Source organism: Wyeomyia smithii, chromosome 3, assembly GCF_029784165.1.
Source record: "Wyeomyia smithii strain HCP4-BCI-WySm-NY-G18 chromosome 3, ASM2978416v1, whole genome shotgun sequence".
NCBI lineage: Eukaryota > Metazoa > Arthropoda > Insecta > Diptera > Culicidae > Wyeomyia > Wyeomyia smithii.
This window is the reverse complement of record NC_073696.1, coordinates 1921766-1938209: the sequence shown is the minus strand read 5'-3', so window position 1 is coordinate 1938209 and position 16444 is coordinate 1921766. Positions and strand designations below refer to the sequence as shown.

The window sequence follows — 16444 nt, the reverse complement described above, 5'->3', positions numbered from 1 at the left end:
CAGCAGGCCGAAGGTAGGCAGCCGGCTGTTCCTGTTCGTGATGTCTTGGCGAGCCGTGACCTATCCTACATGTCCCTTATATACGTTTTCCTGAAATCCATCCACGCCCCAGTTTAGTCCTATCCCCTTCCGCCTACATCCAACCAAACGACAAGAACACGTTAAGACCCCGGATCCGGAAACAGCAACTAGACCCGCACGATACTCTCAGGCCCCGAGGGAGACAACCCAATATGCCAGTCCGTAATATCTTGGCCCAGCAGCGGAACATATTCAATATGCTGCTTACCTATGGCGATGGAAAACCATCAAACAACTATTCAGTGCTTTTCATGCAAAACATTCTAGCTTAAGTTAGATTTAGTTTCAGCTCGTAGTCGGCAGCGAGGATAAAAAATTTGCTTTTAGTTATTAAGATACTTTAGAAAGTAAGCTACCAGATATAATTGGCGCCGTTAAACATTGAATTGTATTTGTGCCGTGTCAAATAAACTATAGATGAGGAAAAAAAAATTTAATCAATAATTATTTATTGGGCTTCCACAGTGACTGGTCTACTCCAGTTCGTCCCACCGGATACGCTAACAGTAATCAACGACTCTTTATTGTGAACAGGTTGACTATCGTCAACTTTATCACCACAGTAGAAGAAAGCTCCTGTTTCTCCGATGATAGTTAACTAGAAGATATAATGAAAAGAAGATACCAGATGTGTCTTTCGTTCGTTAAGTCTCAAACAGTAAACTGTAATTCAAGTTTTGCTCATAGTAACTCGGGGTGGTTAGTGTTTCGCGTAAAATTTTCTCAAGAACACGACTGATTATTGATAATTTTTAAAATGCAGAAGTACATCTGTCAAACATGTCTTGAATGATGAAAATTAATGAAACCTAAATCATTATTTATTTATGCTCGAATCTCTGAATAATTACAGAATTTTAAAGCAGCGATTTTCTCAATACATTATTGAGTTATTGTTTAAGTTAACCTGAGAGTAACTTGCCGCTATACTAATTTTGTTCAAAATAAAACCAGCAGATTAACAAACATCTGTACAACAGGAAGTCCAGTGATGAAATAAAAAAAAATAACAAAGTTGTTTGACAAGTCGCCGTGACTGTCCGAAAAATGCTCAAAGATACGAACTAGACTTCCGATTATTATGTCGCTCGATGATTCATTGCGTCGATTCAATCTTGCTGAAACGCATGTTGAACTCTTTTTTCTGATATTATACTCCTATACTTACTATACTCCTCTATCGTGTTTACAATCAAAGCCTACCAAATGTAGGCGGTCAAAATAAATACTACACGTGCTCGAATGCTCACACAAACACTTACCGCTCTGAGAGTGCCGAAATCATCAACGAACAATTGAGAGATAAGAAGGATCATTTCACAGAAATTGGCTAAGCCTCCCAGACTAAATAAACAAATAATACAACAACAAACATCTTTCAATAGTAGTGGTAGTAGCAACGAGAAAACGCCAAGTCATTTTACTAGCGGCAAGATTGAATCATCTACTCCCTGTTAACCTATAATTATCGGCCTCCGAGAGCGAAGCCACATATAAGAAACAGCCATCCGTCTGTTGACAGTCAGTATTCAAAAACCTTCAATCGCGTCAACGTGTTTCAAAATGCTACTTTACTTAGTGCTAACGGCGTTAGCCTTAACCGTGTGGTGGATACGAAAGCGATATTCCTACTGGAGTGAGCGCGGTGTTCCGTTCATAAAGCCAACTTTTCCCACCGGTAATCTTGGTGGAATGGCCAGCCGGGAGCACATTTCCGCCATCATGGAACGGTGCTACAAACAGCTGAAAGGAAGTGGTCCTTTCGGAGGAATCTTTTTCTTCATCAATCCGGTGGCGCTCGCTTTGGATTTGGATTTCATTAAGACAGTGTTGGTTAAAGATTTTCAGTACTTTCACGATCGGTCCGTGTACTACAACGAGAAGGATGATCCACTGTCGGCGCATCTTTTTGCGATGGAGGGGCCAAAGTGGAGGAATCTTCGAGCCAAGTTGACACCAACATTCACGTCCGGCAAGATGAAGATGATGTTTCCAACGATTATTAGTGTGGCAGATCAGTTTCAGGAATTGATGGTGAAAGAGATAAAGACTGGGGATGAGATTGAAATGAAGGAAATTTTGGCACGATTTACCACCGATGTGATCGGTAGCTGTGCGTTTGGGTTGGAATGTAATAGCTTGCATAGCCCCGAAGCGGAGTTTCGACGGATGGGAAGAAAAATTTTCCAATTTGGTAAATTCAAGTTGCTTAAGATAGTGCTGGCTCAACAGTTCCGAGCTATTGCTCGTGCTCTTCACGTGACAACAGTGGATTCAGACGTTTCGGAATTTTTCATGGGTGCAGTGAAGCAAACCGTGGAATATCGTGAGCAGAACAAAATCGAACGGAATGATTTTATGAATTTGTTGATTGAGTTGAAAAATGCCAACACCTCGGAGAAGGAAGATGGGCTGTCTGCCCTAAGCATCGAGGAAGCTGCCGCGCAAGCCTTCGTATTCTTCCTAGCCGGATTCGAAACATCGTCTACGGCTATGTCCTACTGTTTGTATGAATTGGCTCAGAGGCCCGACCTGCAGGATAAAGCTTACGAGGATGTGCAGGCTGCGCTGAAAAAACATGGCTCAATGAGCTACGAAGCAATTCACGATATGAACTACATCGGTCAATGCATTAATGGTAAGTTACAAACTAGAATGAAGTTTTCGTTGAAAATAAACCACGAATTTCATCAACAGAATCTCTTCGCAAATACCCACCCGCCAGTAATCTTCTTCGGTTGGTCACACAGGATTACAAGGTTCCGAATAGCAACTTTATTCTCGAGCGAGGCTCGACGATGATCATTCCGGTTTATGGACTTCATCACGATCCGGAGTTTTATCCCGACCCGGAACGGTATGACCCCGAACGCTTTTTTCCGGAACAGGTAGCGCGCCGAAATCCGTTCTGTTTTCTTCCGTTTGGTGAAGGACCTCGCATCTGTATCGGTATGCGCTTCGGTTTGATGCAGGCCCGTGTGGGTTTGGCGTACTTGCTGAAAGACTTCCGATTCACACTGTCCAACAGGACACCGGTTCCGCTGAAGATTAATCCCAGCAGTGCCGTGCTGACGTCCGAGGGAGGATTGTGGTTGCATGTGGAGAAGCGATGAAAATTGTAACCGTTGTTTGTTATGAGACTGAAATATTGAAATATGATAGATTTATAAGGGTTGAAAGTATATTTGTTTCATTAGAATATATAATTTATACAATTCACTAGAAGCTCTTTTAGTATTCAGAAAACTAGGAAATTTGTTTACGGAAGTAAATGAGTTAGCACACAGAGCGAGGTATATGTCTATGACAAATACTGTTACCTCCGCTAAGATTACGCAATCTGTTCGAAAACCTGTTTCAGGGGTTCATCAGAGTTGATCCCAATACAATCCACTTCGCTCGAAGTGACTTTTATAAGCATGAAACAAATACATTCGTTTTGATAATTAGAATATAACGTTGCATTTACGCAAATTACACTTCATGCTTTAAAATCGATTAAATTATTTTTAATTTGATTTTAGCTCAGTCTTTTTGATTGCGTCATAATCTTACAATGTACTTTTATTAATACTGTCTATAGCTGAATCTTTTTTCCTCCCAACAACAAATTCCGTAAATATTGCTCTTAACAGATTACATCGTGACTAAATCCAACTTGGTGTTGCATTATTTCCCATTAAGTATCCCGTTCCGACTACAATTATAGCCTAACTTTGTTATATTTCAAAACCACAAACTGGATCACAGCTTCTCCACCCGAAGCCACAGGCCACCCTCAGAGGCGAGCACAGCTCCACCGGGAACTATTTTCAGTGGCACCATAGTTTTGCTCGATAGACTAAAGCGGAAGCTCTTTAGCAAGTAAGCCAATCCAACGCGAGCTTGCATCTGTCCGAATCGCATTCCGATGCAGTTTCGTGGTCCCTCACCGAATGGCATATAGCAGTACGGATTCCGTTTGGCCACCTCCTCCGGGGTAAAACGATCCGGATCGAACTGTTCTGGATCGGGGAAATATTCTGGATCACGATGAATGGCGTAAAGGGGCACGACCACTGTTGAACCTTGCTTTAGTGTAACATTAGTGCCGGGTACTTTGTATGGTTTGGTAACAATCCGGGTTAAGGTACTTGCTGGCGGATACATACGAAGTGATTCTGAAATCAAGAAAAAAAAATAATAACTTTTTTGCCACAAATCACAAGAACGAAGCTTAACCTACCACTGAGACAGCGATCAATGTAATGCATATCTTTGACCGCTTCGTACGTAATCGAACCATGTTTTTTAATAGTTTCGATTACATCCTTGCGAGCCTTTTCTTGCAATTCAGGATTCAACGCTAGTTCATACAAACAAAATGACATGGCCGTCGATGAAGTTTCAAAACCTGCTATGAAAAATACAAACGCTTGCGCGGCAACCTCCTGCAAGCTTAATCCACCAGAACCATCATTCGCCACCCCATCCTCCAAAGATTCCGCATTTTTAAGTTTAATCAGTAAGCTCATAAAATCATTCCGCTGAATATTGTTTTTCTCTCGATACTCAACAGTGCTTTTGACAGCACCCATGAAAAACTTCGTGATATCCGCGTCCACGACTTTTACATGCAGCATTCGGGCAAGGTTACGGAATTGTGTAGCAAAGAAAAATTTCAAAAGCCTTCCAGGTTGAACTGCAAACACCTTCCGACCCATCGTGCGGAACTCAGCTTCCGGATTTTTTAAACTGTTACACTCCAACCCGAAGGCACAGGATCCAATCACGTCCGTAGTGAACCGAGCCAGAATGTCCTTAAGCTCGAGTTCTTCACTTATCCCAGCTTCACGAAAAAGTGTGTCATGAAACTCTTCCGCCACCGCCATTATAGTCGGAAACATCATTTTCATCTTCCCCGATGTGAACGTAGGAGAAAGTTTGGTTCTCATATTTCTCCACCTTGTGCCCTCCAGAGCAACCAAATGTCCGGTGAGGGGATCATCCTTTTCATTATTTTACAGCGCGCGGTCATGAAAGTGCTGAAAGTCCTTCACCAGCACGCATTTAATCGTATCCAAGTCCATCAACATTGCGACCGGATTGATGAAAAAGAAAACCCCTCCAATGGGGCCACGCCCCTTCAGCTCGCGGTACAACTTTTGCATCACTATCGAAATATGCTCCGAACTGCTCATGCCCTTAAGGTTACCGAAGGGAAACCTAGGCTTAACAAAGGCAACGCCTCTCTCCTCCCAGTATGCGAACCGTTTGCGTAGCCAAAGCACGGCCACCACCAGCACTGATAACACGACGTAGAGTAACATTTCGGGCTTGTGTCTGCGCGGAATTCCACTCGAAACTGAGAGTGATCGGCTCCAATTGTGATGTTTTTATTAGTCTACCTTGACCTGCGTTACGGCCTGAGCGCCGTTATCATTTACCGGCGTAGAAACCGGGAGAAATGGTGAGACTGCAAAATTTCAGCTCTGGTTATTGTATGGTTTATCAGTGGTGACGAATGACTTGATAGTGATTCGTGATTCGTGTAATTGAATAAGTAGGTACGCATCTAGCTTTTGGGGAAAATTTAATTAACAAGGCAATTGTTTAATCTCAATTAATCGTCACTAGAATAAGCATTTTTTTTGTTAACAAACAAATGAGATAAAAAACGATTCCAGCTTAAATGAATGATCGGAATGTTGTTACATAATTCGAGCGCTATCCAAAGATACCAAAATTAGGCTAGTGCTTAATGGAATGTTATTGAACTTTTTAAACTCGACGTGGAATTCGTCATGAAGAAAAATTTCGCTGGTCACGCCAATCACACTGATTAGGATATCACAGCTCATATTGTTTGATAATAAGAATGATTGCTCGTAACATTGAAAATGGTATCTGTATTGATACGATAGACCGGCAAAAAAAAGAGTTTGTTTACATGATTCAGGATGTCAACTGCGAGACGGTCTAGACCATAGTTTTTGTTTTGCGAAAATTTTCAGGTAACTCATTTTCTATGTGAGTAACGCGCGATTTACTAACATAGAAAATGAGTTTCATTCCAAACTACAGTTGTTGGATAGATATGTGAGTCCTCCTTATAGGTCAACAATAAAAAGATGAATAAATTCAACTGTTGAATAAATATTTTCTTCTGTATACAAGAGCTCCCTCCAAATGTTAGTCAAGTAACTTTCTAATACTCCTTGTAGCAAAATTTTAACTCCAAAAACTGATTGCTGAACTCAAAAATGATGGTAAAAACTTGTCCAAAAGCAACGTAAGACATTCATAATATCCGAAAAATAAATTCTCCGGCGGCTACTTTCAATAGAGGTAGCAAACCATAGCTTACAGATTGTCACCCACGAGCTGTTCTGCTGTAAATTAATCAAAATTCATCGTATGATTCTACATGTGTATGTTGTTCAGTGCAACATAATCAAAATAACCAGTTGTACGGACAGTATTTTTATATAGCGTAGAGGAGCCAGTTATGACAAGTTATGGATATATCTAGTCTATTTAAACTTCATTAGCCAAAACTGGTTCATGACTAGTACATTTCTGAAGTATTGCCATAAATGGTACACCTCTCCTCGTGCAAATAAAAGAAACTAGCTTATATTATTCCAGCTCGTGGGGGTGATGTAGTGAGCCTCCTCGTGATACCCCCTGGACAATGCTATAATGCAGCTGCTAAATAACTACAACACTGTCTCTCGCCAGCGTTGGTGACAGCCTCACCAAGAGATGTAGGTACCGCAGCCCTGGAGAGGATTCGAATAACGAACGTAACAGATAGACAGGAAGGATCAATCGGCAAAGACCACAGCAACGATCCACACGAGAAAGCATAAAGGATTGAAATCTAGGCACTTGGAACGTTCGAACACTCTTTGAACCGGCACGGGCTATCCTGCTTTCTTGAGAGTTAAAGCGACTGGGAGTAGAAATCTTGGCGATTCAGGAGATTCGGTGGCCAAATGCAAACACTCCTTTTAAGTAGAACATCTACTACAATGGAGACAAGAAATCAACAGAACGAGGTACCAGATTCTACTTCAACTACAGCCTAATCAAGACCTACGCACCAAATAACGATAAGCACGATGTAGTAAGAAACGAGTTCTACGATAAGGCCGAGCATTCGTTATCGACGATGGAAACGCACATGTCGAAAAAGAAGATTTTTTCCTACCAATCATTGGTAAACACAGTCTCCATCCGTCAACCTATGATAACGACCGGAGGCTGATAAACTTTGCAGCGGCCAGGGGAATGGTGATCTGTAACATCTACTTTCCACGTTCAAATATTCGGAAACACACGAAGAGGCGACCAAATGATCAATACTTTTCGGACGTTACGGATGTCGAGGACCAAACATCGAAGTTGCATTACAACGGTGGTTGAAGAGAAGATGGACTGTGAAAAAATATGGCTACAGTTTGGTGGAGGAAACACCTCCAAGCACTGCTCAATGAAGAGAATGAAGAAGAGCGGAACAGGAACAGTTTGAGTATAGATTGTGCCCTACCCATTCTAGATAAATTCTGGGAATACAATCTGCATATTCACCATCTGTTTGTGGATTTCAAGGCGACGTACGACTCAATCAAGCGTTAATAGTTGTGGCAGATAAGGCTAGAAAACCTTATACCGACGAAAATGATGAAGTTGGTTTGAATGACGCTCGAGGAATCGACATCATGCATACGAATAGCGAACGAGACATCAATTGCTTTCGTGACGTTGAATGGACTGAAGCAAGGGGACGCACTTTCAAACCATTTGTTTAACATTGTCTTGGAAAATGCAGTACAAAGAGCGAACGTTGAAAGAAACGGCACCATCATTTAGAAGTTCCACAAAAAAATGTCCCAGTTTTATTTTTTTATTGTCTTTTTTGATTTGGCTGAAACTTTGCATAGGCGTTTCGATGGACATGGTATGCCATTTTGTGCTATTGGTTTCATTTTTTGAAACTCGACGTATGGGTATAGATTATTACAAATATTTTTTCGTAGATGTGACGTTTTCGGCAAAGTTGTAGTTTTGTCTTTATAATAATATACACCATAATTTATAATAATAATGGTGTATTATAATAATAATGGTCCGTATTCCGTTCCCCAGAACCCCAACCTAAGCGGGTCTCTCCGGCGTAGAGGAATTGATGGCACATACCAATTTAATTGGTCCTGTAATATAGGTGCGGCAACAACACCTATTGACAATTTTGCCGCGATTATTTCTCTTTAGAAGTCTATACCGGATATTGTTATGCGGTATGCTGGCTGCATTGTTCCAAGGAAGCAGCCTGAGGGCGAATCTCGGGAATTTCTTCTGAAAATCTTCGAACCGAGCAATCCATAGATCCGTATAAGGACTCCATTATACACATGCAGTCTCGAGGGAGGATTGTACAATGGTACAGTGATTGCGATTTTCTTTTGCAATTACGTTGAATAATGATCGCGAAAAGTGGGACTTGTGTCCAGGATGACCCTCAGATCCTTCACTGAATATATACGCTCAAGTTGAGGGCCGCAGATTTGGTGATTGCATATGATTGGTGCAGTTTTCGGGTGAACGATATAATACGACATTTCAGGCACCAATCTTGAAAGTGATCGATCATATTCTGAAATTGCAGTCTTTAATGTTCCGTATGATTAATTATATTTTCAAGTCATCAGCATACACTAATCTAGCTCCAAGGGGAAGCAAGCGGGATATGTCGTTGAAAAATAACTAGAATAATAATGGGCCAAGGTTACTACCTTGGGGAACATCAGAGCTGTTTGTTAAATAATTGGATTTCGTCGCAACAAGCTTCACACAAAAGCGACGATTAACCAGGTATGACACTAGCCAACATGTGAGAAATGATAGGGCTCCTAAGCGATTCAATTTTGCAATTAGTATTCGATAGTCAAAACGGTCGAAGGCGGTCTTTAAATCAATAACGTGGAATGGGGTGAAATTGATCACCTGAAAATTCGTAATAAAAAATACTAATCAAAAGATATTGCTCTTCCAACACAAGGCAATGTTAACGTGTCCTTGACGCAACTTTTGCATGTTTCACATACATGCCAAAGTGCAATTTTTCATATTTTCGAAAAATTCTTCTAACTCAGTCAAAACTCAATCAAATTTGACCAAACAAGTTTCCAAATAACAAAAAAAGTATTTAATTTATTTAAAGTAATCATAGTTGAGGGTTAATTACGTTAAATTTGGAAAAGTGAGTAAAGTTTGATAAAAGCTCAAAAAATGTAATTCTCAACAATAATCATTCCACACCATTAAAGAAATACTGATGAATTCGCAGGAAAACACGAAGATTTTAATTTCAGAGCTAGTTTTTGAGTTTTGCAACAAACCGAATTGAAATCGGTCTAACGACGAAAAAATAAGAGCAAATTTAGCAACAAGCCACTCGTGAACCAAAATAAACAAATTTTAACCTGAAATATCGTTATTTTCGTTTCCAAACTAGCTGTAAAAGATATTTTTCAGCACAGATATCATAATTTATCTTAAGCAAATCGAAAAAAAGCACATTGCCAAAAGAATGTATGGATTTCAATGGTGATCAATTTCACCCCAATGTACCTCAGAGTACCTTATAGAATTATCGAATTTATTTCATGAAGTAGACGATAGAAATTTCACCAATAGCCATAGAGGTTTACTGGAGCACATACCAGTACTTGTTTTGAAATAACATATACTATTTCGGGAAAAATTTACATGAAGCTAGTTAATTGGAAATTGTTATAAAAATTTGTTAGGGTCTATCATGTGCATGTAATAAGCATGTTATAAGAGTTGTAACCCCCTTTTTCAGTATTTTTAGGGATATTTTAGATTTCTGGAATTATTGTGAATTTGGAAACGGGTTTTTGTAAGATGAAACTGTATAGTATTTGGCATTGTTTGCCATCAATAACTCAAATCTGCAAAATTTTGAGTTGTGCCATTATTGAATTCATAGATTCGGAAGCAGAACATATGATTACTCCTACCAGAATCTCAAGTAGTTTGGAACTGAACCTGCCGAATCTCAAGTAGTTTGGAACCTGAAAGTGAAATTTGTATCATTTCATCTCTGTTCCAATGTTTCCTTTTTCCGTTTTCTCCTTGCTTTAATTCGCATTTATATTGTTTCTATTTCTGCTATAATATTTCTCTCTCTTATCTCTGTCGCTTTTTCTCTCTCTTTCTCTCCTTCTCTTTCTCTATCGTTCTTTCTATTTCTCTCTCTCTTTCTTTCTCAATCCTCTCTTTCTTTCTATCTCTATCTCTATCTCTGTCTCTATCTCTATCTCTATCTCTATCTCTATCTCTATCTCTATCTCTATCTCGATCTCGATCTCTATCTCTATCTCTATCTCTATCTCTATCTCTATCTCTATCTCTATCTCTATCTCTATCTCTATCTCTATCTCTCTATCTCTCTATCTCTCTATCTCTCTATCTCTCTATCTCTCTATCTCTCTATCTCTCTATCTCTCTATCTCTCTATCTCTCTATCTCTCTATCTCTCTATCTCTCTATCTCTCTATCTCTCTATCTCTCTATCTCTCTATCTCTCTATCTCTCTATCTCTCTATCTCTCTATCTCTCTATCTCTCTATCTCTCTATCTCTCTATCTCTCTATCTCTCTATCTCTCTATCTCTCTATCTCTCTATCTCTCTATCTCTCTATCTCTCTATCTCTCTATCTCTCTATCTCTCTATCTCTCTATCTCTCTATCTCTCTATCTCTCTATCTCTCTATCTCTCTATCTCTCTATCTCTCTATCTCTCTATCTCTCTATCTCTCTATCTCTCTATCTCTCTATCTCTCTATCTCTCTATCTCTCTATCTCTCTATCTCTCTATCTCTCTATCTCTCTATCTCTCTATCTCTCTATCTCTCTATCTCTCTATCTCTCTATCTCTCTATCTCTCTATCTCTCTATCTCTCTATCTCTCTATCTCTCTATCTCTCTATCTCTCTATCTCTCTATCTCTCTATCTCTCTATCTCTCTATCTTTCTATCTCTCTATCTCTCTATCCCTCTATCTCTCTATCTCTCTATCTCTCTATCTCTCTATCTCTCTATCTCTCTATCTCTCTATCTCTCTATCTCTCTATCTCTCTATCTCTCTATCTCTCTTTCTCTCTATCTCTTTCTCTCTCGATCTCTCGATCTCTCACTCTCTCTCGATCTCTCACTCTCTCGCTCTCTCGCTCTCTCTCTATTTCTTTGTTTCTTGCTATCTATCTATCTCTTCCTATCTCCATCTCTCTCTATTTGCGAATCATTTACTCTCCCCCCTCCACCCCCAGAGATGAACCGTGGGATGTTTATGAGAGACGGGGGGATGCTGGCGAATGGCTGTTCCAAGATGAGCAATTTCTTATTTGAAGACACGAACTTCTAACATGCGTGCAGCGAAAGTGCTATACTACTACGTCACGATACTCTTTCATCGTGCGTGGTAAACAAACAACAAATGACAGCAAGTCGACACCGTGCACGTTGATTAGCCTATATAAACTGGCACCAATACTAACATACAGAATGCATATAGTGCGCATCTACATAACGATAAATGTTGTATTCGAACTTATTGACTCTCTATCTCTCTCTCTCTCTCTTTTTCTTTCTCTCTATTTGAGCCGTTGAGAGTAAAAGTGGTACATGTGCCATTTTTACACTTTTTGGGTTTGTTGCATAAATTGATGCAGAGGGCAATAATGCACTAGAATATCCAAAAAACCGAGATCTGATAGCCTAAACCAAAGTTATAGCCAACACAATTTTTGGTAATGAACATAATCACCATTTCGTTGAATGCGAAAGTGGTACATATCCAATCTGTGCATGTTAGAGGAATTGTAAGTTGAGGATTTCAGGATATAAAACAATCATGTCTTCAGCAAAGTTGGTCAAGTGATTGAGTACTTTCAGATGAATATCTGTCTGCTTTGGAATTTTCTCACTACGTGGCGCTAGTGTACCCGTGACTATTTTGTAACAGAAAGCATTTTACCTATTTCAGTATCATCTCGTATGCTGTTAACAAATACATATACACTAGCGCCACGAAGAGACAGAATTCCTTAACAAACAGATTATTATTCTATAGTACTCAATAACTTGGACAACTCTGCTGAAGACATAAATGTTCTACGTCCTAAGATTAGAGAGCTATAATGCATCCTTCATGCTCGCACTGGACATGTACCACTTTTGCTCCTAACGTTTCCTGGTTGCCATTATTTTTCCCATAGAACCAAAATGGTACATGTTTTTTCATTGAAGTTTGTGTGAGTTTCTTAACCAGAACTCGTTATGCTTTCATGTACCGTCTTTCGAAACCTTTCCAGCGATGATTTAGTGCAGTTATGTTGGAAAAAATTGTTGAAAATAATTTACTATTTGAGTGCTTTCGTTTATCGCGTTTCCTGAAAAATTTACTCAAAGGCACATGTACCACTTTTGTTCTCAACGGCTCATTTATCTCTCTCTATTTCTCTTTCTCTCTATATATATCTCTCTCTATCTCACTCTGTATAGACTCTACTGCTCTACTTTACCGAGCCTCGTTATTTGCCCTCCCAAGTATCGGCAGGTATTCATTCAACTGTTTGCGACTTTTTCTCTAGAGTTTTTCGTTAAAGAGGGATTAGGTAGTGAGGTTCGAACTCATGACGATTCACTTGTCAAAGCGAACTTTGTAACTTTGTACTAATTAACAAACGATAATTTTTGTGAAAATAACTGTCTAAATCTTCGACAAAATCTCCGTCTAGAGTAATACACTTATTGTAGTAGTCTTCTAACATTTTGATGCTAGTTTCACTGCATATCAATTCCTTTAAAAACCGTCATTTGTTTTCAACTTCATATCTTCATTCGAGTGGAATCGCTTGCCAGAGAACCGTATTTTCAACCCGGGAAACAGAAAATAGTCACACGAAACACCGGATGACTTTCAAGACACTCTGCCGACTTCCGATTGGGCTCAGAAGTTCAGAGGTCCATATTTCATCCTTCATAAAAAAATCGTCGTGAAAATTCCTTTCTATCGCGTGTCAAATTCTCCGTCAAAAATTTTGACACGTTAATTATTTTGTGCGATAGTTAAGAAACGCGGCAGCCATCGCGCGCACAGCTTTTTCGTGTGTAAACAATCATGAATGAAATGACCAACGCATTCCTCTGAGATGCCTACGGTCTTACATAGCTCACTAAATTTCATTTTGCAATCCTTTAGCAGTTTTTTTTTATTGGATATTTTCTGGTCTTTCTGCTCTAGTCAGCCTTTCGGGTCCATCTCCTTCACGACGAAATTAAGTAAACCAGCGCTTTACGGTTGAATTACTTTGTTTGAACAGTATTTTTTGCCATTAAAAAGGTTCATTTGTTTTTATTGGTTCTTTTTGCAGAAAATTTAAAAACATTGAAATTTGAATGAAATAATAAAAACAAAATTATTAAAATACTTTCCTTAAAGGTTATTGTCAATATATGTAACTCGCCTCTAGGCAATTGGGGGATTTCTTCTTTTCTAAAATTCAAATATTATATACAAAAATGAAAATGGAGTATGAAGGTAGTATTAAAGCATATTATTTATCACCGTTAGCCATTGTTATCACTTTTTTTTCTTCATCTATCATTTATTTGACACGGCACAAATACAAACTAATGTTTAATGTTTTATATCTAATTTGTTACTCTATAATATATCTTAATAACTAAAAGCAAATTTTTTATCCTCGCTGCCGACTACGAGCTAAACTTAAATCTAACCTAAAGCTAGAATGTTTTTCATTAGAAGCACCGGTTAGGTGTTTGATGGTTTTCCATCCATTTCCATAAGGGTGTCCCAGAATGTGTGTTTTTTATTTGTAAACCAAAGATTTTTCCCATAACAACACATCTCGATTTTTCAACTTCGCAAATTTCATGTACATACCCTAATTTCATGTATAATTTTTTCATGGGTTCATTATAAAATTTATAATATTTACAGCGCAATATAGGATGTTATTGATTTCGTAAATTCGCCATAGAATTGAGCGAGCTCAAAAAATAGCTAGTCATGAAGGTAACTTTTGCTAGTCACGCCAATTGAATTAGATATCATTGCTCGCATAACTCATTGATAAGAATGAGTTCACATCGCACCGAAAACTTTATATGTATTGTTCCGATCAAAACAACTGCGAACCGGTCTGGACAATTATTTCCAATAACAATCACCGACAGAGATAAGAGCACCTATCGCACAGGGTAAATTTGGCTTCACATATAAAAACCTTCAGTCTAGCTGAGAAGTGTACAACTGCGCACGCAGTTAATAACAAACATAAGTATGTGGATTTATTTTGTGCTAGCCGCCGCCCTGCTGCCTGTCTACTGGTTCCGAGACCGGTACGCATACTGGCAGAAGCGGGGCGTTCCCCATCTACCGGGACGCTTTCCGTTCGGGAACTTACAAAACCTAAACAGCCAGCATTTGTCCGCCCTGGCGAAGCGACAGTACGAACAGCTGAAGAGCCCCGGAAGAAAGTTGGGTGGAATTTTCTTCTTCATAAACCCGGTGGCGATGGCACTGGAGCTGGATTTTGTGCGCGATGTTTTGATTAAGGATTTCCAGTACTTCCACGATCGAGGTTTGTACTACAACGAGAAGGATGACCCTCTGACGGCACATTTGCTCTCACTGGAGGGCGCTAAGTGGAAATATTTGAGAAGTAAGCTCACACCGACCTTCACTTCCGGTAAGATGAAAATGATGTTTCCGACTGTGACCGCCGTCGCCGAACGTTTTCAACAGTCTCTGGGAGCCGAAGCCGGTAAAATGCAGGAGATTGAAATTAAAGATTTTCTGGCCCGCTATACGACCGATGTTATTGGAACGTGCGCTTTCGGATTGGAGTGTAATAGTTTGCAGGATCCGCAGGCAAAGTTCCGGGTAATGGGACGTAAAGCATTTCCCCAGGGGTTGCTGACCTTGCTGAAGATTTTCTTCGGTTTGATGTTCCGAGATGTGGCACGGTGGTTCGGAATGCGTGTTTTGAATAAAGATGTGAGTGATTTCTTCATGGGTGCAGTTCGCGATACCATTGAGTATAGAGAGACAAATAATGTGCGCCGAAATGATTTCATGGATTTGTTGATAGAGTTGAAGAATGGCGATCCGAGTCAAGAAGACCAATCGGATAGGCTGACGTTCAATCAAACGGCGGCACAGGCGTTTTTGTTCTTCGCGGCAGGATTCGAAACTTCTTCCACGGTGATGACGTTTTGTTTGTTTGAGTTGGCCAACAATCAAACGTTGCAGGATAAGGCGAGACAGAATGTGATTGATGTTTTGAAAAAACACGGTTCGATGACGTATGAAGCGGTGCACGATATGAAATATCTTGAGAATTGTATTCACGGTCTGTTGCTGACTGGCTTTGAATTGTTTAAAAATTTAATTCGATTTTGTTATTTTAGAATCCCTTCGAAAGTATCCACCCATAGTAAACGTATTCCGCAATGTCACCAAACCCTACAAGGTAGCCGATACGGATATAGTGCTGGATAAACGTTGTCAGGTCATGATTCCGGTGCACGCCATCCATCATGATCCTGCGTACTACCCGGATCCCGAACGATTCGATCCCGATCGATTCGAGCCGGAACAGACTGCGCTCCGTCATCCGATGACTTTTATTCCCTTTGGTGATGGACCACGCAGCTGCATCGGTTTGCGCTTCGGAATGATGCAAGCCCGAATAGGAATGGCACACTTACTGTTGAAGTTCCGATTCCGGTTGGGGGCCCGAGTGTCGGTTCCACTGGAAATAGACCCGTCGAGTTTGGTGCTCAGTCCGAAGGGAGGAATGTGGTTAAATGTTGAAAAAATATAGGGGAACGGATAAATCAAATGATATTTTTTAACCAGTCGTCCGAATCAAACTTCACTAACACTTGTCTGCTGGTTGTCTGCGACACAAACTAGAGATCGAGGTTATTTTTATACACGTATCTTGCTCTCTACTTGTTTCGAATCAATGAAACTTCGATATTCAAAAATAGATTTGATTAGAGCATTTTTTGCAACGTAAATGCCAACTCTATTTCAATCACAGATTTCTTTCCAAAATAAAGAACTTAAAATCCCATTATGCCGGGATTGAGGGAAGTGTCTCTTGCTGTTCGAAGAAGTCGTCTCCATTCAATTCGGTCCATGGCTGCCATGTCGTCTGCGGAGGCCCCGCCGGTCGTCTTCCACTTGATCGAGCCACCTTGCTTGCACCTTGTCCTGTGGCACCCCTTGTACTTCAAATTATCGCGAAACATATAAACA

At 40.0% G+C, this 16444-nt stretch overlaps 2 protein-coding genes and 1 pseudogene across 2 annotated transcripts; 2 read left to right on the top strand and 1 right to left on the bottom strand.

The window, feature by feature from the left end:
• Positions 1-1570: 1570 nt before the first annotated feature.
• On the top strand, positions 1571-3510 carry LOC129732602 (probable cytochrome P450 6a14). Its single transcript, XM_055693604.1, has 2 exons — positions 1571-2719; positions 2779-3510. Exons 1-2 carry the CDS (start codon positions 1645-1647, stop codon positions 3192-3194), a joined length of 1491 nt encoding a protein of 496 aa, XP_055549579.1. The 5' UTR covers positions 1571-1644; the 3' UTR covers positions 3195-3510.
• LOC129732601 (probable cytochrome P450 6a14) lies at positions 3251-5413 on the bottom strand (annotated as a pseudogene).
• On the top strand, positions 3630-16022 carry LOC129732603 (probable cytochrome P450 6a13). The gene is made up of 3 exons (XM_055693605.1): positions 3630-5530; positions 14117-15530; positions 15589-16022. The coding sequence occupies exons 2-3, from the start codon at positions 14459-14461 to the stop codon at positions 16002-16004; spliced, it is 1488 nt and encodes a 495-aa protein (XP_055549580.1). The 5' UTR covers positions 3630-5530; positions 14117-14458; the 3' UTR covers positions 16005-16022.
• Positions 16023-16444: the final 422 nt, after the last annotated feature.

Bases quoted from the DNA above. Each gene is read 5' to 3' on its own strand.
- LOC129732602 (XM_055693604.1), top strand. From the start codon at position 1,645: ATGCTACTTTACTTAGTGCTAACGGCGTTAGCCTTAACCGTGTGGTGG. The intron at 2,720-2,778 runs GTAAGTTACAAA...TTTCATCAACAG, and splicing joins CATCGGTCAATGCATTAATG to AATCTCTTCGCAAATACCCA.
- LOC129732603 (XM_055693605.1), top strand. From the start codon at position 14,459: ATGTGGATTTATTTTGTGCTAGCCGCCGCCCTGCTGCCTGTCTACTGG. The intron at 15,531-15,588 runs GTCTGTTGCTGA...TTGTTATTTTAG, and splicing joins TCTTGAGAATTGTATTCACG to AATCCCTTCGAAAGTATCCA.